This window comes from Lepidochelys kempii, chromosome 9, assembly GCF_965140265.1.
Source record: "Lepidochelys kempii isolate rLepKem1 chromosome 9, rLepKem1.hap2, whole genome shotgun sequence".
Lineage (NCBI taxonomy): Eukaryota > Metazoa > Chordata > Testudines > Cheloniidae > Lepidochelys > Lepidochelys kempii.
The window spans coordinates 18,275,474-18,299,782 of NC_133264.1; the positions used below are offsets into that span (position 1 = coordinate 18,275,474).

General features: G+C 38.4%; 1 protein-coding gene across 2 annotated transcripts; it reads left to right on the forward strand.

Annotated features, from left to right (window-relative positions):
* Positions 1-105: 105 nt before the first annotated feature.
* PDCD10 (programmed cell death 10) lies at positions 106-23,588 on the forward strand. 2 transcript variants are annotated; one of them, XM_073359468.1, is made up of 9 exons: positions 106-244; positions 8,127-8,340; positions 11,992-12,045; positions 16,502-16,619; positions 17,495-17,621; positions 20,199-20,277; positions 20,797-20,879; positions 21,091-21,123; positions 23,105-23,588. In XM_073359468.1, the coding sequence occupies exons 2-9, from the start codon at positions 8,245-8,247 to the stop codon at positions 23,184-23,186; spliced, it is 672 nt and encodes a 223-aa protein (XP_073215569.1). In that variant the 5' UTR covers positions 106-244; positions 8,127-8,244; the 3' UTR covers positions 23,187-23,588. The 2 variants fall into 2 exon arrangements, with proteins under 2 accessions (XP_073215569.1, XP_073215570.1); XM_073359469.1 differs by lacking the exon at positions 21,091-21,123 and having other exon boundaries at positions 109-244.
* Positions 23,589-24,309: the final 721 nt, after the last annotated feature.

A 24,309-nucleotide genomic window follows, 5' to 3' on the forward strand; every position in this document is an offset into this window, starting at 1 on the left:
TGGGTTAGCTCTCCCCCCGCTCCTCCTCCAACTCTTCCCGCTCCGCCCCCTCGCATTGCCTGGCGGGAGTTGTAGTTGTTTGGAACGGCACTACAGGTCCCAGGGGCCCATGCGGCTGCGGGCTGGTTCCGGACAACGCCTGGTGTGTGGTAACCGCGAGGGACGCTTCCTTCTCGGCAGGCACTTCCGGCGCGGCAGCGGACCCCACTCAAGAGCGTTAAAGTCCCCGAGGAGAGTGGGGGAGGTAAGGTACCGGGCTGTGTGTGCCCCCTTTTCGGAGGGTGAGGAGGAAGCGCTCGGCTCCCACGGGCCGGGCAGGGTCACTAGTGTGTTTTCCTAGGGCCTGGTGATTCCCTCGCGGCTACGCTGCGTTAGGGGCGTAGGACGCTTTGGAGAATCCGGGCCCCGGCTGAGGGCCTCGCTCAGAGGAGCTGTGGGTCTCCGGTGGGGCGGGGGCGGTATTTGAGGCCCGGCAGTTCGGGAGCCGCTGTGAGGGAGGGGCTGGTAATGCCCTAAGATGGGGAAGGGGTCTGGGATCCCAGGGGTGGGGGCGGGCATCTCCCCACCCCGGCTAACAGCAGCAGGCTGAGGGGGTCAGCCGGCGGCGGCCAAGTGTGCAGCCAGACCCGGGCCCGGAGGGGCTGCCCTTCGGCCCTGTCGCAAGGCTTCACCCCTGCCCGTCCTCTGCGTGCCGGAGGCCAAGGGGTTAGTGATTCTGTGTGGCTCTTTCCCCTCTCCCCACATTTTGAGTCCTCTTTAAGGGGGCCCGATTTTCGGATTTATTAGTTTCTGAATGGCAGGTTGGGCACCCTCCCTCACTTGTGAAAATCTTGGCCTGGATGTGTATCTCGTGTGTCCTTGGCATGTAATATTTTAAGAAGGGGCTTTGGTTTGATTTACAAATGTAGGTTTTATAAAATATTTACATACTCGAATGATGGGAGTCATTCATAACTTCCCTTTGCTAGTCTTTGTAACTCCAATTTTGCAGTAGTGTGCATGAGAAACAGAAAGTGAAATGGACCTATTTGTTATTCAAGTTGAATAAAATGCAAAAAGTAAACAGCGTAAAAGCTGATGTGTTTTTCCAGTTTAATAATTGAAGAGCAACTTAAGGAAAATTTAAAACACATAGTTTGTAACCTGGCTGTCCCTTTAAACAGTACATCTGACTGTCAAGGCTGATTGACTTCCCTCCTCCAGCCTAACGGGATCAGGGCCAAGGCTCTGTTGCGTCCCTATCCCAGGAAATAAGCTCACGTGAAGAAGAGCAGTGTGCAGGTTAAAAACTTGTCTCTCTCACCAGCCGAAGTTGGTCCAATAAAAGATAGCAGAGGAGTAGCTGTGTTAGTCTGTATTCACAAAAACAATGAGGAGTCCGGTGGCACCTTAAAGACTAACAAATTTATTTGGACATAAGCATGGCACCTGAAGAAGTGGGTTATGCCCAAATAAATTTGTTAGTCTTTAAGGTGCCACTGGCCTCTTCTTTTCAATAAAAGATAACCACCTTGTCACAGCCTCACAATATCAATTTACTTGGTGGGTTGTGGTATCATTGAGGTTAGTTTTACATTCTGGTTTCTAAAATATATGCTACATTTTAATTTCTAGAAGCATCTGATTAAATCACAGGGATAGGAACAATAGCTTTATATTCAAATTCCTGAGACTGCATAGGGGGAGAGAACTTGATAAAGAAACTGATGCATGCTGTTACCTTCACCATGGTCATTGCTGTGGTTGCATTGCATCCATGCCGATAATTTGTTGCTTGACTAAATGGTGGTGGTGTGATCTTTGCTAATTCTTTTAGGTTTTGTAATCATTTTAATTTGGCTAGGTACAAAAATTGGAGCCCAATTTAAGATGCCTTTCTTGTGTAAGTGATAGGTAGAGAGATATTAAAAATGGGCTATATGTTTATCTGCCTTTTGACTGTCTGAGGTGCTAATCTCACATTGAAGTTCACTATTTCAAAATAATGTGTTGAGATGGGAGTGAATTGCAAAACTGATGAGATTCAAAACAGTTTTAATGAAGCTGACTGGTAGACTTTCATGTTTTCTGTAAATTTTTCCAGAGTAGCAGCCGTGTTAGTCTGTATCCGTAAAAAGAAAAGGAGTACTTGTGGCACCATAGAGACTAACAAATTTATTAGAGCATAAGCTTTCATGAGCTACAGCTCACTTCTGAGCTGTAGCTCATGAAAGCTTATGCTCTAATAAATTTGTTGGTCTCCAAGATGCCACAAGTACTCCTTTTCTTTTTTTTGTAAATTGTTCGCACAACTTCTTAAATGGTGGCACTCAGCCACATTCACAACAGTGAAGTGTACCTAATTTACAATATGCACTTGCATTTTTATCACAAGTAAACCAATTATAATTATAATTGTCTATATGTTTTCTATATAAATATAACATTTATAGGTTATAAAATACCTGATTTATTTTTTTTTGTTGGTTTTGCCATACACATACAACTTTTTTTGAAATAGCTTATTGCCATACAGTTTCTCAAGTATAGCCTCTGCTTAGGTGGCTCTTTATTTTTGGAACGTTTTTTGGGCAAGCCCATTTTGAAAATTTAATGGGGTATTATTTCACTTTCTGATAACATTTTTTTAGTACCCTGATAAATGAAACTGCTTGGTGTGTGAGGCAGGGGAGACCAGAATCTATACAAATGAGTGCATGTTCCTTTTTTATTTTATTTTTGCCCAGTTAGACTAGCAAAGTTTTAGTTACAGTGGTTTAACTTTTATTGATCTCATCATTTTTATAATGTAAATCAGTGGTCCGGTAAATGTAACAATATTTGCTCTACATAAACTAAATTTTCATTCTTTAAAAGAAAAGATCCTTCAAAAGTGAACTGATCATCAGGTTTGTCACAATTTTTCCTAAAATAAACAAAAATTGTTTAGTATAGTCGTTTATATTTTGGTTAATCATTTAGAAACTCAAATATAGTTAAGTTACTCATAAAGTTGGAACATGATTAAAACAAACCACATTTTACTATTTTTCATCAAGTCGCAAACATTGCCACCTGTCTTCACTTGGTGACTGGATTAAGCCCTTCCTGTTAGGAAGTTTCTGATTACTCTGCGGATAAAAATAGATAAGAGCCAAACTGCCTGATTCCATGAATACAGGATAGGATCTAGTCAGGACAAATGCTAATTTTTTTTCTATTGAGTTTAGGCCGGTTACAATTTGTTAGTCTCTAAGGTGCCATAAGAACTCCTTTTCTTTTTGCGAATACAGACTAACATGGCTGCTACTCTGAAACTAGGGTTGTTGAGGGTTCATTGTTCCTCAACCTGGCCTTTTTTGAACCCTTATCTTTTTTCTGTCTAGAGAAAGTGAGGAAGAACTTGCTGCAGATTAGCAGTGCTTCCCATAGTCAGGGTAGGATGGTGGCTTCTCTGAGGAAATTGTTATGCAGCCTCTGCTCAAGAAACCAACACTTGACACTGGGAATCTGCTAAATTATTGTCTGATGTCTAATCTTCCGTTTTTGGAAAATATTATAGGGAAGGTTGTGCGGAGACCATTCTGAGTACCTAGATACCTCAGATGATCTTGACTTGAGACTGTACTGGTGGTATTGGGAGATCTCTTGCTGGTGATAGATGAAGATTTGTCTGCATGCTGATAAATACGTGCTGCTTTTTGATGTAGTTGATCATGAGGAGTTGATGGGATATAGCCTCATGTTTTCTGCATTTTTCTAAAAAGTGATGTCAGGCAACTGCTTTTCCATACCCCAGGGTGCTGTCATGTAGAATTCCACAGGGTTCTAACCTATCTTCCCACTTGGGAAGATTATTGAGGCGGTGTATGATATGTGGTGTTTTTAGTATGCTAATGACATACAGCTTGAAACTTCCTCTGCTTAGCTTAATGTTTGGAGCATGGATGGAAATAAGCTGCTGAAGTTCAATCAGGGTAAGACAAAGGCAATGCTGGTAATTTGAGGGAAGCAGCCAGAAGACAATTAAAAATTATCATGTCTCTCTTATTGAGGATTGGTATATTCTGTTTGTAGATCTTGCAAACTGGAGTTGATGGTAACAGTGTCTAGGAAGACATTTCCCCCCCTTTTTTGCTTAGTTATGAGATGGACCATTTTGTTTGGATTGCTACTGCAATCTATGCCTTTGTCACTTTAAGGTTATAGAGATGCACTGTACGCTGTCAGCTGGCAGGATGCAGCAATCTGCAATTTAAGTGGTGTACCTTGTATGGGACACATGACATCAGTGCTTCGTGATATGCACTGAATTCTTGGTTTTCAGGTGGAGGTTAAGGTGTTGGTTTAAAGTGCTTGCATTGAAGCTCTCCTGTATAAAGGAGTGGGAGCTGGGGCAGACATTTTTTTATGAGGGGCTCAGCATTGGAGCATGCCTTTTTTCCCCCCTTCCCTTTAGGCCTGCAGTCTGAATAACCTGATTTTGTTAATCTTTAAGGTATGCTGTAATGCCTCTCTAATTATCCAGGATTTTGGGGTGGGAGCAGCACAATAAAGGCAGCTTTTTGCAATGGTATTGTTAGGATTTGGTTTTTATTGTAGTAGTAGGCTATTTTCCTGGTTTTGGAGTAAGGATAACCTGCTGATTTTACTTCTGACTTGACTGTATGTTTAATTTTTGGCAAATTCATCTACGGATTAGAATAGGTGTGTTTGTATAGATGTCTGTGTGCTTATATAAGTGAAAAGAAAAGGAGTACTTGTGGCACCTTAGAGACTAACCAATTTATTTGAGCATGAGCTTTCGTGAGCTACAGCTCACTTCATCAGCTGTAGCTCACGAAAGCTCATGCTCAAATAAATTGGTTAGTCTCTAAGGTGCCACAAGTACTCCTTTTCTTTTTGCGAATACAGACTAACACGGCTGTTCCTCTGAAACCTGTCATTATATAAGTGAGCTGTAGCTCACGAAAGCTTATTCTCAAATAAATTTGTTAGTCTCTAAGATGCCACAAGTATTCCTTTTCTTTTTATGTATAATAAGACTATATAGTAAGGTCCTCCATGGAGGCAATGTTCTAAGTTTTTTGTAAATTCAAATAAAAAAGAACCTGAACTCTGTTGGAAATCTAGAATTTCCATGAGCTCATGGTAGCTGTGCTTGTAACTGAAGTGGGTTCCCAAGGTGTGCCAGAGATTTCGCATCCTACCTCATTTCCATTATTATGAGCCATAGACCACTACTACCACCACATATACTAAATGCATTGTCCTGTGAATCCTCAACCACAGGGGTTCTCAAACTTCATTGCACTATGACCCACTTCTGGGGTCATGTAGTAATTTCTGTTATCGGGATCAATGCCTGAGCGTGTCCAAGTCCCTGGTTGGGGGAGCCAAAGTCAAAGGGGGGCCTATAACCCCAGCCCCACTGCCCAGGGCGGAAGCCCTCACACTTCGGCTTTGGCCCTGGGCCCCAGCAAGTCTAAGCCAGCCCTGGCAACCCCATTAAAACCCACTTTGGGGTCTTGACCCACAGTTTGAGAACTGCTGCTCTACCATACTGGTTCAGAGATACAGCATTCCTTCAGCCCACCTTCCTGCTATGGGCCATAGATGATAACATTATATCTTATTTTTCGTATACAGTTGAGTCAATATACTTCCTCCTCCACCACCATATTATGAGCTGGAGGGCCAACTTAAGCTCAACTCCTTGGAGCAGAGACAATATCCTATGTTTTTGCAGTGCCAGGCGTGCACTTAGCTCTCTAATTATCTTCGCCAGAATAGGAAGTTTGAATATCTCTACCCTAGGTTTTGTACTGGCTGTCATTACCATTCTAAATACTTGTCCTTTTAGATTGGCATAGGTAGTCCCTAAGTGACTTCTTAGATTCTTTGGCTGTTTGGGTAATAGGAAGCTCTACTTGGGGTAGGTTTTTATTTTATTTTAGGGAGGCTGGGATTATTCGTTTAAATGTAATTGTGGAAAAGCTTCTATCAAGAAAGTCTTGCAGCATATCCTGAATATGGTCACTGAATAAGCTTCTAATATCCTCTGGAAGTTTGTTCCTCAGCTAAATCCCCTCAACTGGGAGTGCCTTATCTCCTGTTCACCTGCTTGATTCTGTGCTTTGTGATCTGCATTGTACCAGAGGAATGCAGCTGTCTTGATTGTTCATGAACACAGAGATAGTCTCTACTGTAGCTGAGATCTGCTCCATTAACAACTTTAAAAGTTAGAATCAAGTCCTTGAACTAGCAGCAGAAGCAGATTGAGTCAGTGGAGGGACTGGAATACAGGCTTGAATGCACACTGGTTTAATCCTTGGAGGAGGCAGACATCTGGAGTCTTTGTACTGTTTTCACATTCAGCGTCTGGAAAATGCACTGTATGTATCCTGTTCATCCTCTACATATGTGTTGAGAGTCCCTTTCTTTAGATTTAACTGAGGTCCTCCTTTACCCCATACACTCTATATGTATTGGCTACACGGCACAGACTATACTTAAGCCTGAGCATGCATTCTACATGCAAAAAAGCCAGTGATGAGCTGGTTTGAATGCAGACTGCTTGTCAACCTTTCTTGTGTCTCAGGCAGTGTACAACTGCCAGCTTGTGCTTGCCATTTCCCTCAGATCAGTCACTAAGGCCACCTCTACACTACAAAGTTTTGTTGCCCACAGCTGTGTTGGTCAGGGGTGTGAAAAAACCCTCATCTCCTAGCCAACACAGTTATATTGGCAAAACCCCTGGTGTAGAGACAGCTATGCTGACAGAAGAGATTCAGTACCTTTTAAGATGATATCTCTCCTAAAAATAATATAAAATGTTGCATAACAAGATTTTATAACACAAAAGTAAGGCATGCAAAGTTAGGTGATAAAGGAGGTATGCAACGATTCTGTAATGAATAGCATTTGAGATTCTTACTGTCATTCTGTTGTTAAGCTTTCCCGTTGGAATATTAAGATATATATATACAGCTTCGAAAACTTTGTTATATCAACACCATATTCTAAAACTGTTAACATGCAGCCCAAATTAACTTTAAAATGGGGGTTATCATGGTTGATAGAAACCAGAACATAAGACAAAGGGACAGATGAGTAAGAAAAATGGACTGATCTGTTGACCTATAATAAGACAATTAAGTCCCTTATTAAATTCTATATTTAAAAATCCCTTAATATTTGTTACAGGTTTGATGTTTGAATAAAACACCCTTTCACAGATAAATCCTCAAGTTGGAATAATATGGTACGGGTATTTACCTCTGTCATGTGGGTTTCTCATGAACCAGATAATGTAGAGGTATGAGTATTTCCCTTTCAATACAGTGCTCATATGCAGATCTCTTCAAGTTAGATGGGTTGGATAGGGTGGAGAACTTCTAAGTACCAGATTCAGTTACTGGAACAACTATTTTCCATTGAGCTAACATAGTTGCTGACACACCCTGAGTAGGAACAAGACATAAGATTTCTGTTTGTTTAAAGGCAAGATGTGATATCGAGGACTGAGCTAGCAGGAAAAAAGCGTGCAGTGATGATTGATTGTATCTTGTAATGAGTGATTATTAGGATTATATTGAAGAAAAAGAAACTAGATACATGCGTGTATAGATTAAAATGTGATTGTATGTTTTTATTTCTGTTTATAGTAATTGCGCATCTGTAAATATATATTGCCATTTCAGGTCTATAGTACATATCACTTTAAAAGTGTGCATTTTACATATGTGAATTATACTGTCTTCAGAAATCTTACGTTTCTGCTCACTAGTGGTGGTGAGAGCTTCCAACCTGAATCCTATAAGGAAAGAATCAATTCATTCTCCTTTTCCATACTTCTTTCAAGAAAAGTTGCGTATGACAACTTGAGATAAAGCTGTAGCCTTTCCAGTAGTGCCTTGCTTATCAAAACAAATTCTTGCATGGGCTACAGTGACTTAAAATTTTGGAACTTCATTAAGTAGAAATCCCATTCACTGAGGGATTCTTTTCTTGTGAACGTAATGTGTTTTTCTCTAATTATCATGTGGTACTACATCTGCTGCTTGAAACCTTTTGTAGGAACGTTTCATCTGAAAATTGTGGCAGTAGTTCAGTGTTTATAATATGTATTTTCTCCTCCCTCCCAGGGCAATTTATTTTTCAAGTCCTTTAAGTATTCTTGCACGACGAGGAAAAAGAAGAAACACTTCAGTGAATGAGGAGTCTTTGCTTTTATAGCATTTTTCCTGAGAAGTGGATCTTTGAATGAGGATGACAATGGAAGAGATGAAGAATGAAGCAGAGACCACTTCTATGGTTTCCATGCCACTCTATGCTGTTATGTATCCTGTTTTTAATGAGGTAAGCTGTTTTCTCCTGTTCATAGTGTAATACTCTGTTCTGACTTGGAGGTACCTGAAACCAAAAGGCAAGTGGCACACTAATTAATACATGCTATTCGCCTTGATATGCAAGGATGTCCTACCAAGCCCTCAAGTCCAACATCTACCATACGTTCTTTTTTTGTATTTCTTCATCCTCCTTATCCTTGAAAGCCATCAGCAACCTTTAACATAATCAACAATTTCAGTTTTTTCTTTTTTGCCCCGATCTTTTCCTTAACTCTGGTTTTGCAGAGAGAAGGAGGACCTTGAGAGAGATATGTCAGGCTGCAAGTATAAAAAACGTAAACTTAAAGTAGCAATAGATTTCTCCCCTCCCCCTCCAATTTTAGAAGTGAGAAAAGAGTAGAATGCAGCCTGTCTCTGTAAAGTAAGGCCTATTTTAGAGAATACTGTTCCATTGGGAAAATTATTTCAATGCTCCAGTTTGTGACTGGGGGAGTAAAGATGGGATTTAACAGCAAAATATAATTTTAAAGTAAAAGAAAATGATCTCCTGGTGCTAGAAATTAATGCATTTTGTGGTACTCGAAGCAAAGCTGAACACCTAAATGGTCTGATTACTGTTTATAAAGTTACATTTTTTGCTGTGTTTAAGTGGTGGGAACCTGAAACAGATAGTGGTAATCAGTTTCATTACTGATCACTGTAGTGCATCACTGATCTTTTAATCAGCGTACATTTTTAAAACTCTGTGTGTAAAATGGTTGATGAATAGATCCTTTCCTGTAAGATCAGAATAGAAACAGCAGGTAATTCATGGGTCACTTCAATTGTTTCATATTCAAGACGTGCCTTAAGATCACTGTATTGACAGCAAAGGTTATCTGCAAATGTTGTATAGGTGGGAAGTTTAAATCTGAATACAGGGCTAATCCAGAAATGTGGTAAAATGAGTGCTGAATTATCACAGTTGGACATACTTTCTAGTCCATCAGTAACTAGGCAGGATATTAAACAGCAACTATTGAAGTTAAAACATTAACTTCTGTAGAACCAGAAAAATTCCATTCAAGAGTACTAAAGGAATTGGCCAAAGAGCTCTTTGAATAATTAATGTCGATTTTCAATGAATCTTGAATCATTAACTTTATTCCAGTTCTCTATAACTTCCCTAAAGTCATAACGATATTTTAAAAGGTTAAATGGCATCCCTGGGTTACAAGGCCAGTTAGGAAGACATTGATCCCAGGCACAATCATAGGCTGATATGGGACAATCAGTAAAGAAATAAAGGGTAGTAGCATAAATAATGCTAATCCACGTGGTTTATGGAAAAGAGGTCTTGTTGGATAAACTTCGTATTTATTGATGTGATCACAAATGTGGTTGATAATGTACTTTCCCTTCTTTGACTTAGTTCCATGTGGTATTCTGTTTTTTTTTTTTCCCTTAAGAAAAAGAAGCACCATTCAAAATTAGTGGAGCCCAAATTCAATAGATTGAAAATTGGTTAACTGCTAGATCACAAAAAGTAACTGCATGGGGAATTGTCATCTCGGGGGTATGGTGTTCCTAGTGGAGTCCTGCAGTGGTCTGTTTTGAATTATTACTAATTAGTATCTTTATCAATGATCTAGAAGAAAAGATAAAATCATTACTGGTGAAATTTTCAGGTGACACAAAAATTGGAATGATAAATGAGTTAGAAACAGATTAGTTATATGGACTGACCTGGATCACTTGGAAAGGTGGGCCTATTTGAACATTTGTTTTAATACATCCCAATGCAAGGTCATACATCTAGGAACATAGGTCTTACAGGATGGGAGACTATCCTGGAATGTAGCCACACTGAAAAGAACTTAGTGGTCATGGTAGACGACAGTTGAATGAGTTCCCAGTGTGATACTGTAGCTAAGAGGATGAATGTGATCCTTGAAGGCTTAAGGCGGGGCATAGCAAGTAGAAATAGGGATGTGATATAACCTCTGTACATGCTATTAGTGTGACTTGCTGGAATACTGTATCCAATTCTGGAGTCCACACTTGAAAAAGGATGTCGAAAAATTGTGAAGGGTTCAGAAGAAAGCTACAAGGAAGATTTGAGAGCTCAAAAGCATGCCTTATAATGAGGCTTAATATGTTCAGCCTTCTTAATTTATCCAAGGTTATGAAGTGACATGAACAAGGTCTATAAATACCTACAGAAGAAGAGATCCATTAGTAGAGGAAGCCCTTTAAACTAATAGAAACAGGCATGATGAGATCCAATGGTTGGACTCTGAAGCTAGATATATTCAAACTAAAAATAAGAAGCACATTTTTAACTTCGAGGCTAATTAATTTTTTGTAACAATTTACCTAGGGAATGCGATGGATTCTCCATCACTTGAAGTCTTAAATCAAAATTGGATATCTTTTTAAGGTATGCTGTAGCTCAAACAGAAGATACAAGTGTGATGCAGAAGCTATTGGGTGAATTCTTTGGGCCTATCTTATGTAGGAGGTCAGATAAGATTATCATAACGCTCCCTGTTGGCCTCAAAATCTGTGAAAGCAGATGATGTTGCAACAATTAAACTGGCTAAAATGTAAAACTGGTGAGCATATGTATTGGTCCTGTGACTCTATGGTCTCAATTAATGGTAAGGCTTATCTTGTTGAGGGAATAATGATCCCAGGAGAATGTTAACACTGGTAGAAATAAATATAGACAACACGCATGCACAAATTGAAACTTAGAAAAAGCAAATAACAAAAAACTTGTTACTGGCATGAGTAATTTGAGCTTAGTTCTTTTTTGCTGCCCCTGAAAGTTCTAGTTTGAATAAGATGAAAAGGACTAACATTTTCCTTGGCATAGTTTACCCTAGAAGATTAAGTATTATGCATATTCCTGCTGCTGCATGATACACTTAGTAGTCTTCATGCCTATGCTGAATTTTGTCAATCCTTTGTGATAATTGTTCACAATTCAAAATGAATTTTTACGCTCTGCAAGTTCCTAAGACAGCAATATGTGCTAATACTTAATTTTAGTTAAATAACAATATGCAACCCAGTTTTCCTGATATGAAGTATCCCATTATCTTCCCAGTATGGACCAGATTCAGCTTAGGTGATGTCCTTGAGGTTGGCAGGGAACTTGCTTTATACAAAGTGAATATTTTATTTTTATAAAGGCCCAGTTAAAACATTTTAAAACATAATTTTAATCTAAAATGTAACTTTCTATATTGTAAAGTTAATGTTAATTCTAAGTTGTGACATCTTTTCCCCAATCTGGACCATGTCTCTTCCTGCAAATACTGGAAATAGTTTAGACTTGTTCATGGGGCTCTGGGTTTTGGTCAACCTCCTTCTGTCTTTGGGTCAAATTCTCTGACTTCAGGAGCCACATAGTGGAGAATCAACACTCCTGCCTTATCCATGAGCATTACAGTTTTTAAAGCTTATTTTGGGACAACAGTGTACAAAATCTTCCCCCCTTAGTGGTTGGATTTCCAAGTCTCTGTCCCACAACTGAGACCACCAACTGCGTGCTTCTTGTTTGTTCTGGCCTTCCCAATTATGACAGAGAAGGCCAAACAGAGGCTCAGAGGTAACTACTGACTTTTCCTGATTTGATGAACTTCATGTTACTAATGGTTCTAAACTTTCATTGCAGCTAGAGCGAGTAAACCTATCTGCAGCTCAGACCCTGAGAGCAGCTTTTATTAAGGTGAGAAACTAATAAAGAAAGATTAAAAGTTGTCTCTCACTCAAAAACGCTATAAATAAATGTTTGAAGCACAGTTTAAAATGTGTTTTCAGCTTTATTGCTCTATTTTCCCTTTGTGCCATCTTGTTTTAGAAGCAATATTTGGTAAGAATCAAATGGTCTACAAGGAGAGTACCCAGCTTCCACTTCTTTGGAAAGACTAATGGATTGGTCTGTCTCAAACTTGTATGATTGGTTTTAAAAGTTTGTGCTATTCTGTACTGGACTGATGGGGGAGATGGAGTTATTTTGTCATTGCTAAATGTACTGATATTAAGCACCTTTGAAGTTAAAAAAAACCTTAGTAGAGGATACTTATAAAAATCATCATTCGTATAGACTTACTGACAACTGCTACTTCACGTTAAATGTACAGTAGGAGATGGGTGGATTGTAGGTTCTGAACACTCTGCTCATTGCTTAAGACAGACAAACTTTATCTCCAGTAAATCATTTCAGTGGAAATTCTGCAAGGATCCTCTTGAGTTTTCATTCTACTGTGTATGTGATTCTCTTCTGCCCCCAGCCTCCTTCTCTTCCTCCTCCCCCTTCCCCCCCACCCCCATGGCAGGAGGTAAACTGGCTTTAGGCTAGTTAATTTTACTGCTTTTATAGATTAAACAGATGAAATCTTGCCTGGAATTAAGATGGGAAAACAATGTTGAAATTTCTTCAGCAATAGGCGTGAGATTCTGTGCTGTGCCTCTTAGGGTATGTCTGCACTACACACTAAGCCTGGGCTCTCACTCAAGCCCCACTTCTGCCCACACCCAAATCAGTCTGACTTGGGTCAGCAAGCACTTGTGACCAGAGTCCTAGAAACCTGCTAGGGCAGAGGTGGGCAAACTGTTTGGCCTGAGGGCCACATCTGGATATGGAAATTGTATGGTGGGCCATGAATGCTCACAAAATTGGGAGTGAGGGCTCCGACTGGGAGTGCAGGCTCTGGGGTGGGGCCAGAAATTAGGAGTTCAGGGTGCTGGAGAGGGCTAAGGGCTGGGGTAAGGGGGTTGGGGTGCGGGAGGGTGTGAGGGCTCCGTCTGGAGGTGTGGGCTCTGGGGTGTGCCAGGGATGAGAGGTTTGGGGCTGAGGCAGGGGACTGGAGTGTGAGAGGGGGTACGGGTTCTGGGCTGGGGGCATGGGGCCAGAAATGAGGGGTTCATGTGCGGGAAGAGGGTCCGGACTGGGAGGTGTGGGGGAGGGGGCTCTGGGCTGGGGCTGAGGGGTTGAGTTTGGAAGGGGGCTCTGGGCTGGGGGAGGGGGTTGAAGTGTTTTTTGGGGGGGGTGAAGGCTCCAGCTGGGGGTACGGGATCTGCAGTGGGGCTGGGGATGAGAGGTTTGGAGGGTGGGAGGGGGATCATGGCTGGGGAAGAGGGTTGGGGCAAGGGAGGAGGTCGGTCCGCAGCTGTGCTACCCGGCTGCCCAGAGCATTGCGCCGGCGGTGCAGGACACTGAGGCTGCAGGGGTGGGGGCTAGCCTCCTGGGCCAGGAGCTCTGGGGTTGGGCAGGAGGGTCCCACGGGCCGTAGTTCGCCCGCCTTTGCCTTAGAGGCACAGAACATTGCTTCGATACCATTGCTATTGCTTGTTAGCAGCAAATATATCATGAAAGTATTACCTCAAAAAATACAATTAAATAGTGAAATACTTCACTTGATACAGGGCTTAGAATGTGCTCAGCTATACAGAATGCTGTTGGCCATCCCTTGTCATTGGCAATAATTTCAAAGATATACTGTGGAAGTAATAGCATTTGATAAGTCTCTGTATATACCGACTATCTTGAGAAATCTAATTTATATGCTCTAAAGAGTCCATTCTATGAAGGATTTTCACTTCAGAGTCTTAGCTCTCTAATATGAGACTGGTAGTTCACTAGCTTTTAAAGTTCTTTGATCCTGTGGGTAGCAGTAGCAGGGTAGAGCATGAGCGAGGTACTCTGTGGAGTATAAAAGCTGCCCTCCAAATGTTCCAATCAGTTTCTTCTTAACCGTGGTTGGAGGAGGAGCTCCTTACAGGACACTGGCCTCGAGCTGGTCATTTTTCCAGCTTTTCATGGGATCCCAACAATGTTTTATTTGCTCTCCACCTTCAGTAACCCTGACTTTCAGTCAGGTCTGATGGTGGTTGTATTTTTGAAGTCTTTTCATCACTGGCATTTTTTTGGCATTCTAACATACATTTTTTTCTTTTGGTCAGAGCCTCAGCACTACTTCAGCGTTCTCTACTAAATGTACAATGCTCCAGTGTCAGCATTGTTCTCTGTCTATTCACGCTTGAGTCTAGATGCTCTGGCATCAGATTTGTTAGGCACCTCAACACCTTCCATCTCAATGCCTTGTTCTATACATGTCTCAGCACTTTTTCTGTATATATTGGTTCAGTGTTTTCCTCAATGCCCTTAGAGGCACAGCATAATGGTGCTTCTTTTTTCTTTATTTTAAGTAAGGCCTCTGAGAAAGGAAGATGATCATGGGTTCCAACCTTGTCAGTGCATGACGGACCAATGTCAAAAAGCTAGTGACCATGTTTTTGTTCTGACTTCCTCTAGGTCAACCCTGATGAGTAGGAGGGCCACATATGTCTGTAGATGTCACATAAAACACTGAAGAAATGGGGGAAGTACCTTCAGGCTCTCTTTGAGGCATTCCCTGGGAGACTGTTGTGAGTCCAGTACTGAGGCTGGTCCAGAATGCTTTGAAGAGTAAAATCTTCAAAGCTAAAGCCCATCAGCCAAGCCTATTGAGTACTGAGATTCAATGCCAGCACTGCCAATGTTGATGCAGACTTGGCTTCATCTTGTAAATCTACTAGGGTAGCTTCAATACCAAAGTGCTCTATCTCCTCACCAGCAAACCTGAGGATTACAACTGCACACAAGGGTCCCCAAAAAACAAAACAAAAAAACCAACCCAAAATCTTGCAAGATGATGGATTCAGAGAAACAGAATTACAGATAAATAATCCCCCCCTCCCCACCCCCGTGTTCCCGTCTAAAAGCTTTCCAGGTATTCTTTCTTGAGTTCTAATTAAATGCAAGCTGGTATATGGGTACAAAGCTGTGAACTCTGATACTGGAATGGAGTTTTGGACAGGCACAGAAGTTTTCCTGACTGTCAGTGCAGTACAGTGCAACATGTTGTGAGACTCAAAACATGACCTGACTGGAATAAAATAAGACAGTAGAGATATACTATCCATGTAGTTCAAAAACTAAGAGGAAGAAGTCATCAGTGAAGGTGGATGGAAAAATTGGTAGATGATGGAAAAATTAAATCCAAATGTATGACAGTTGACTTGTATAATAAAATAGTATGTCTAGGCTGCTGGTGAGGCTGCTGGTGAGAGAACTGAGTTCAAAATAAAACTGATAATTTAACAGTATATAGAAAACTTTTATTGATTACATGGATAAATATAGAATTAACATCTTATGCTTACAACAACAGTTCAGTGTAAAAACATCTCTAATTTTTGTTTGTTTCACCTTTTTAGGGGGTTCAGTTTTGTGTGTACTTTGTTTCTTTGGATCGTGTTATTGTAAGATGTTTGAATATTATGTGGTAATGATTTTGAAAACATGTTAAACAAAAATATAAATCCAAAATAAATCTTACAAAATTTCACCCTCCTACATGTTTTATTAGACCCAAGGGGTAATAACGTTTTTGTGTTTAGTGCAATTAAATGAATATTTACATTTAAGGATTATTGAGTTTAAATAACAAAATCTCTTTATAAAGGGAATGTATTGTAATAGTAGGTGGTAGGGACTAAAGTAAACACGAGTAGTGGAAAATAATTTTTAAGACAAGAAGGCGCAATAGCCATGTATGAAGCCAGTTATTGGATTATGCAGTTCTGTTGTAACACCTGCAGAGAGTGTCCTCTTCTGTTGCTGACACTCCATTAGAAGAAACACTGAAGCGTTTGAAAAGCTATGAAAAAGTAATACTAGTGATATGTGAGAGTTATGATATGAGGACAAGTTGAAAATCACAATATCTGTGTAACCTGAAAAAAATACAGTTGAGAGGAATTAAATAGAAATATACAAAATGTCTTCTCACCTTCTATGTCAATATAATTTTAATGTTTTCAATTTTTATTCAGAGGGTAAAACCAGGTAAAGGGAGAGTGTGAGATACCCGTAAATGCTTTTCATGGAAATGGGTGAAATTACTTATTGGGAAAATTCCTGATGCAAAAACACTTCAGTAGTTCAAGACCCATTGATGCGATTGTGGAAAAAATGTTTTACAAAGTGGTCTGCTGTTATGAGCCTATTCAACTTCTCTAGTCCGTAATAATTTGATCTTGTATGTACAATCTGTTGTCCCATTGAAATTTAGCTTTATGCTTTAAAATGTCACTCAAGTCCTAAATATTTCTTAATCAAAATATTCTTTATAATATAGGCTGAAAAAGAAAATCCAGGTCTCACACAAGACATCATTATGAAAATTTTGGAGAAAAAAAGTGTAGAAGTGAATTTTACGGAGTCTCTTCTGCGTATGGCTGCAGATGACGTAGAAGGTATTTATCTCTGGGAATGGGAGGTGGGAATTGCATTTAAACCCATGTTCTCTGATATTGATGGGTGTAAGCCTACTTTTTTATGCTGTCTTTCAGAGAAAAATGTTACATTAAATCTGAAAATTAGAATAGAAAATCTGTCAGTTTTCTTTTTCGGGACAGGTTTCATCTTAGCATTGGAAGTACAGGTTAATCCTGTTCTTGCTGTAATGAATCCCCTATAATAGTGAGCATTTTTTTTTTACAAATCCCGTTGCAATATAGGAAAAACCATATTATAATGAGCAGTTGTGGTGGTATGGGTATTTTATTGGGCATAGTAATTTAACTTACATATTTATTATACTCTGTAATTCTAAAAGCATAATTAACCTTGCAGTGAAAATGATAAATTATTAGAACACACAGTGCATGTTATTTACTCACTATAGCATTAAATCTGCCTTTTCCACAAGTTAGGAGGCAAAATGTTCTTTCTAATATGGTGGTGTGTTTTCCCTGATAGAACCAGGAATTCACTGTAAGAGGGTTTCACTCCATTTGGTAAATTTCTTTCATACTGTATTGGATTAGCACAATGCAATCATTCCATTCTGTGGATCTTCTGTGGATTTTGTTTTTTATAAATTACATTAAAATAATGAATGTTCTGGGTTTTTTGGATTGAGTGGATAAAATCAAGTAAAGGCATTTACAACAGACTATGCTTCTATTGATATAGAAATCCATTGCACATGCGTAATGCTGATCTGTGTACCTCTTTTAAAATACTGCTTTGAAGTACTGATGGAACTTTATGAATAGCAATATCCACAGTGTCACTAAAAATATACTTGAGGGTAAGTCTTTTCTTGTAATTTTGTTTTGCCTATCAGAGTATATGATTGAAAGGCCAGAGCCAGAATTCCAAGACCTAAATGAAAAGGCACGAGCACTTAAACAGATTCTCAGTAAGATTCCCGATGAGATCAATGATCGAGTGAGATTTCTTCAGACAATCAAGTAAGTGCTGCATTCTGTATTTATCTGCAGATCAAGCTGGAAGCCTTGACTTGGATATTAAGATATTACTACATGTGCTTTAGTGATGTAATGTGGTGCTTTCAGTGCTCCTTGAGCTTTTGGCAGAACTGTGGTCCTCTGGAGGAATGGACCAGCATGTTCAGAGATGCTGTACATTGCATCTTTGTGTAGCATGTGGAAGAAGCACAGGGGCATTAAGATGTTTTGTACTACTTTTGCTTGTGCTGCACTTGTTTTGGGCTAAATAGGACATTGGTTGCAGTTTGACTTTTCATGATCATAGAAACTAATCTTGCTTATATATTAAAAAGTAGTTTTGTTGTAATGTGTGATAAATACCTTTACAATATTTCACTTACACATAGAGACTGTGTGTCATAGTAATAAAATATAAATCACAGTATGAATAAATATAGGACAGGATTGATTATGTAGGTAGTTTATAATTGCATGAAACTAACTAACTTATCCACACAACCGATGAGTGACTTGCCTAAGACCATAAAACAAATCAATGTCACGGTAGTAACACTGTTAATGTCCATGAAATATAATAATACTAATAATAATGCTATATGTGCTAACAGTTGTTAACTTAGCACAAGATGCAGCTTATTTGAAAATGGTTGAATCTATAGTTACATGCTTATGCTCAAATAAATTTGTTAGTTTCTAAGGTGCCACAGGCGTTCTTTTTGCTCATACAAACTAACACGACTACCACTCTGAAGCCTAGAATTACATGGTTAGCCTAATTTGATGATATAATGCTATTTAATTTGTACACTTTTTATATTTTGATTACTTGCTTTTGTTTGTTTTTTTTATGGGGATTTTGAATGCACAGATGGGGCAATACTGACAGAGATTTTAGAGGGGTTTGTGTAATACATAATGTATAAATCTTAGAACTCAATTTTATTGGTTTTGCGGCTATCCATACATGTTATAATATCTTGTATCCAGGTAAACGTACTTTTGTATCTAAATGTCAAGAGTTGATCTTCCCTGCCACCAACACAACTTACTAAAGTATATGTGTATGTAATGGATACTGATGGATGAAGGGGTAAATTTTCTTAATGCTGATTGGCTTATACATGCCCATGTTTGTACTGCTATTTTTAAGGCCTTTTGTACAGTACTGACTGAAAACTCCTGGCTTTATAAACAGCACTGGCTTACTATATTGGTTAACCATTCTCGATTTCTATTTCCATTGCATATGTGGGTTTGATTTGTTTTTCTCAAGTCGTTGTCTTACAGTGTGGCAGTCTTCACTTTTAGAGCTTGACATTTCAATAGAAGGGTTGAGGCAGTGCCTTTGCTTTTTATAAAAGGGGGTGGGGTGAAGGAAGATATGTTCATGTCCCAATAATACAGCAAGCTTGGGTTTGCTTGAAATTCACAAGCTAAGGGGAACAGTTATATAACTGAAAACCGGGTTTGCTTGAAATTCACAAGCTAAGGGGAACAGTTATATAACTGAAAACCGCTAATGTTAAACATGAAACAAAAAGGGTCAGACAAAGATGTCATTTCTATGCGAAAATTTAATCTTGATTAGTTGGGCTACTTTCAATGAACTTTGGATTCACTGTTCTGGACTGATACAGTGATACAAAGTGTCAGCAATTTCTCAAGCAGGAAATAGCCTGTAGCACTTTATCAGAAGAGTACCTAGATCTCTGCTTTCTGCTCAGTGACTAGGAAATGGGATTATAAACATCCTGAAATGCAATTTTTAATTTTGGTAAGATAGTAGTAAAATTGCATATAGAGTGTAATTTTTGACATTTTATATAATGGTGTTTATAAAACTGTGCACACTATTGTACAGTTTTGATATAAAGAAAGTGGCACAACACAGTAACTACTCTCTTCTGACCACTCTTAGTACAATAAGAGAGATGCTAGCTGGTCTTGTTTCAAATTGATTTTAAATCCTGCAAAACTAGATACTGTTGTACACATCAGTCCTATGTGTGGGTTAGTGGCATCAAATTGCTTTCAAAGGGACTGGATGTGAACATTTTCTGCCAGGCAGTTTAATTTTTTTTGGTGTGATTGGGCAAGATACAAGGAATCCCAAACTGTTTTGAGCCCCTTGGTACCCTAAATGTAAGGCACATAATGGATGATTTTTTTTTCATATTTGGAACAGACATTAAGGATCTAATTCTGCTATTAGATCCACACCTGCAACTACCCCTTAAGTTGCTAGGAGCTGTGTGTGCATACTGAAGGCACAGTTTGGTTCTTACTGTTAAACAAGTGAGTACAGTATATAGTATTGTTTAACATAGGTTTCCATATTATTGGGCAGATGCTAGCTCTCAGAGTCTAAGGAGCACATTAAACTTAATTTGGATTTAAGTACTATATAATCTGATTAGTTCTTTGCATTTGGTCTTCCTGCATCATATCTATATTATTTCTATAAAATTCTTTAGAAGTAAGTATCAAATATGATTTTTTTTCCTGAAAGTGATTAAAATTCAGCATTAAATTAGGCTAATTTAAAATGTTATAATTATCTTTTTTTAAATCAAATAGGGACATTGCCAGTGCAATAAAGGAACTTCTTGACACAGTAAATAATGTCTTCAAGAAATATCAATACCAGAACCGGAGGGTACGTGAATTAAGATTTGCATGTAGTATTGTATTATCAGTACTAAACATAAATATGAAAGATCTTTCGTTCTTATAGTGTAAGGGTGAGTGGTGGAATTTAGCTAGTCATTGACAAGTCAGAAGGAAGTGTAAATGAAAAGAAAAGAGAGAGCAGTATAACCAACTCAAATCTGTCACTAAGGCCATATACTTTTTTCTATTTATTTCTTCCAGTATGCATGGGTTTTTAATATGTATAGATGTGTCAGTGTTGTATCATTTTAAAAATATTGTATTAAAGTATAAATGTTTCATTTTCTGGAAACGTCTGACAAGAAACTTAGAAATTCCATTATTACTTACCTTTTAATTTCAAAATCTTTTGAATTCCTGGATCTGCATGTCTTTAATTCACTCTTTTTTTTGTTTTGCCCCCTAGTCCTTTGTAGCTTGTTAGTGATGAGTTACTATAAGTATGTTGTTCTGTAAAGGTATTGAATCAGATTTTTTTATTTAATTGTGGATTTGTATTTTTTAGGCACTTGAGCACCAAAAGAAAGAGTTTGTAAAATACTCCAAAAGTTTCAGTGATACTCTGAAAACCTATTTTAAAGATGGAAAGTAAGTATGCTTTTGAATGCAGCTTCACAACAACAAATGTGTGTTTTCCCTTTTATGTGGTGGTAAATTACTTGGCCTCATATGGCCATGGCATTTGTCTATCTTCATTTCTCCGTGTGTCTGTAAAGGGAGAATAAACCCATGAATACTTAAAAATCAACACAAAGTAATCAGGTGTGTAATTTTGAATATTGTGATTCACTTTCTATAGTATATGTAGCTATGAGAACAGGACAATAGTAAGGTAAGCCAACTAAAAATCTGCACAGATATTTAATGTTTATAACTAGTGGTTTGTGAATGGCAGTTTGAATATAGATGTCTACATTTTTTATGTGTCTTCTAATTTTTCATCTATTTAAAAAAAGGCAGTTCATTAAGGTTCATGTCTTTTTGTGTTTTGGAATCCACTTGTGCCATGGTATTTCACTGTCACTTACTGTTATGAAGAAGATCTGATTTCATAGTCCAATTACATGTCTTGGAGGCAGGCGGAATCTTCAGCCAACTGGTATTGCTGGTCTTTCATTTTCCGTTCTGTTGTGTCAAAGTCAACAAAGGCTGAGAGCATTGTTGAGACATTGCACCATTATATGAGGGAAATTGTCCTCAAACTACCAGTGATCACCTCCCCTGCTCCCTTTGAAATCAATGGTAGAACTGCCACGAGGATGCAGGACCCTGATAGTTTACATTTAGAAAATTTCCTTCATACCACAATATCTCCAAGTACTTTTCAGATAATATAAGCACCAGTTAGATGTAGTCTGCAGACGAATAGGAGAAGAGAAGAAATTTTGGTCAAGGACATAGCAGCAAATTTGTACTGTTGGTTAGATCTTACAGAGATAGGGATGTACTTGGCCAATATTTCTTTCATTACACACATTCACGCAAGTGAATGGAATCTTTAGTATTCATGCAGAGTCCACAATATGTTTTTTGCCAGAGCTGAAAGATTATATCTGAGGTGAACTGTATGGTGTTTCAACTACCTTTGGAGGAAGGGGAGAATCATTCTTGGTATTCCATTGTGTTTTCAGGGAATCTTTGTCTTTGAACCAGATGCTAACTGACAATGTGCGGGAATCCTGTCCCCAGCCTGAAGATGGTGACTGCAGTGCAGGGCCTTGAAGTTTCAGGGTTAAAACTGTAGTTCTGAGTAGTACAGTTCTTAAGTCTGTACTAGGAATGTAAAGAACACCAACAAACTGGAGAAATAGCAAGCTTCCTATAATAATCAGACACCAGTCAGGAGTTATAAATAAGATTTTATTCAACTTTGAAAGGGTCTTCTAGTATAGGAATATGCCATAATATGCATGATAAAATATATTTGAAAGTAACAGGCTTACACAAGTGATAGAAGGCAAAATTAGCAGGGGAAACTAGAAACCTGGAATAATGATGATTAACAAAAGCTATCAGACCAAACACAAAAACACATTAATTTACACTTCTGTAGTGCCTTTCATCTGATAATCTTAAAGCATGGAAGAGCCAGTGCTAGGATTTGGAGAGTCTGAAAAATACTGCATGAGATCCCATCTGAGACTTGAATTACTGACTATGTTGGGATACAAGAAGTGATATAACCTGCATAAAACTGGCCATGGCCCGAAGCTAGACTTTTTAAAAGGCACGAGAAAAAAGTGCAACAATAATGCAAACAAAAAGACAGCAGTCTGACAATTATGGATTAGGGAGGTGAAAAATCCCATCTGTGTTGACCTCATTCTTGGTCTTTTTTAAGTTAAAGATGACTAAACAATGCTGAAGCAACACAGTATAGTTGCTCTGTTATATGGGGATGAGGGAGAAAATGGCAAACATCAACTCCTGTTAACTTCAGCTGGACTTGTAAGTGCTCACCACTTCTGAAAATAAGGCCTTTAATGCCCACTTTCCACTTTTCTCTAGCTAGCTTTGGGTTTTTTAACTAAATTTTCAGGAGCCAAAAATACTGAAGATCCTACCATCAGTTGCTAGTATTCTTTGCATGGGTAAGGCATGCAAGACTGTGATATCTAGTCATCAGCTGTAAATTGAATGGAGGCTGCTATACTGCAAAACATCTGAATGTGCTTCACTGTGATGTTTTGCTGAGCCAGGATGCATGTAGTTGTCCAGATTTGGTACTAAAATTTATTGCATAAAGTATTTCTAAAGCAGTCTTTGTCTGAAACCGTTCTTAGTGTTGAAATATGTTTCTTTTCTTACAACAGGGCAATAAATGTGTTCATAAGTGCCAACCGACTAATTCATCAAACCAACTTGATACTCCAAACCTTCAAAACTGTGGCCTGAAAACTGTATATGTTGAGAGTTGTACTTTTCAATGGTGGATAGGATACCTTTATATGTAAATTTTAAAGTTTTGACTGTATAAATTATCAGTCCCTCTTGAAGGGACCTAATGCAGGATTTTGAATGGGATTATTGCCATCTTACACCATATTTTTGTAAAACATTGTAGCTTAATCATAATCTCACGATGAAGATTTTGCATCACTTTGCTATTATCATTCTTTTCAGAATTATAAGCCAAAAGAATTTACGCCTTAATGTGTCATTATGTAACATTCCTTATAAGAATTGTAAATATTTGGTGTTCTATTTCTGACGTTTTAACTTGAAAGCGAAAAACTACAAGACTATGTATTTAACAATATTGGTGGCAAATATTCAATAAATAGTTTACATCTGTTAGTTTGTCTGTTTGTATGTGAACAGAAAATGTGTAACCTGTTTCCCTATAATTTAAGAATATACACTAGATGTAAGAAGTAAAAGAAAATTATGTGGGTGTTTTAGGTCAATGGCATTTTAAATCACAACATTAAAAAAGGGAGCTTTCCTGTTTTCCATTTAAATCTGAGAACAAACTTTTTTGAAATGTATGACCAACTGTTAAACTTTGAGTAAGATACTAAGCTACACGTCTATTATTCAATCATAAAGACAAAACAAAGCACCCCAAAGTAGCCATTTTGTTTTTAAAAATAAAGATAGATTAAAGGCAAGGCAAGGTACACAGGTAATTTGTCAAATCTGGTTTTAAATCTAAAATAAAGCTAAAATATGTGACAGGCAACCTAGTGAGCATTTCTTTATATCCTAACTATGACATCTAATTAACATATATCTTGTAATTGCTGAGGCTGTTGGCCAACAGGTCTAGGTACGCTGTTAATATTTGTTCAGGAAGGAAGCTTGCACAACACCAATCCATATCACTTCATTTTCTTTATTACTATCTTAAGTATTTAAAGTTTGAGCACTGAATTACAATACTTTATTTTTTATATGTCTCTCTATATACACACACAGCTGACTTTGTTCAGCAAATAACATTCTGAAATGTATATCCATTATACATGACAATTAGCTTTATTTTTACCCTTTCCCATGAAGAACTACTGTATTTAAA

Bases quoted from the DNA above. Each gene is read 5' to 3' on its own strand.
- PDCD10 (XM_073359468.1), top strand. From the start codon at position 8,245: ATGAGGATGACAATGGAAGAGATGAAGAATGAAGCAGAGACCACTTCT. The intron at 12,046-16,501 runs GTGAGAAACTAA...TTTATAATATAG, and splicing joins TGAGAGCAGCTTTTATTAAG to GCTGAAAAAGAAAATCCAGG. The intron at 20,880-21,090 runs GTAAGTATGCTT...CACTTTCTATAG, and splicing joins ACCTATTTTAAAGATGGAAA to TATATGTAGCTATGAGAACA.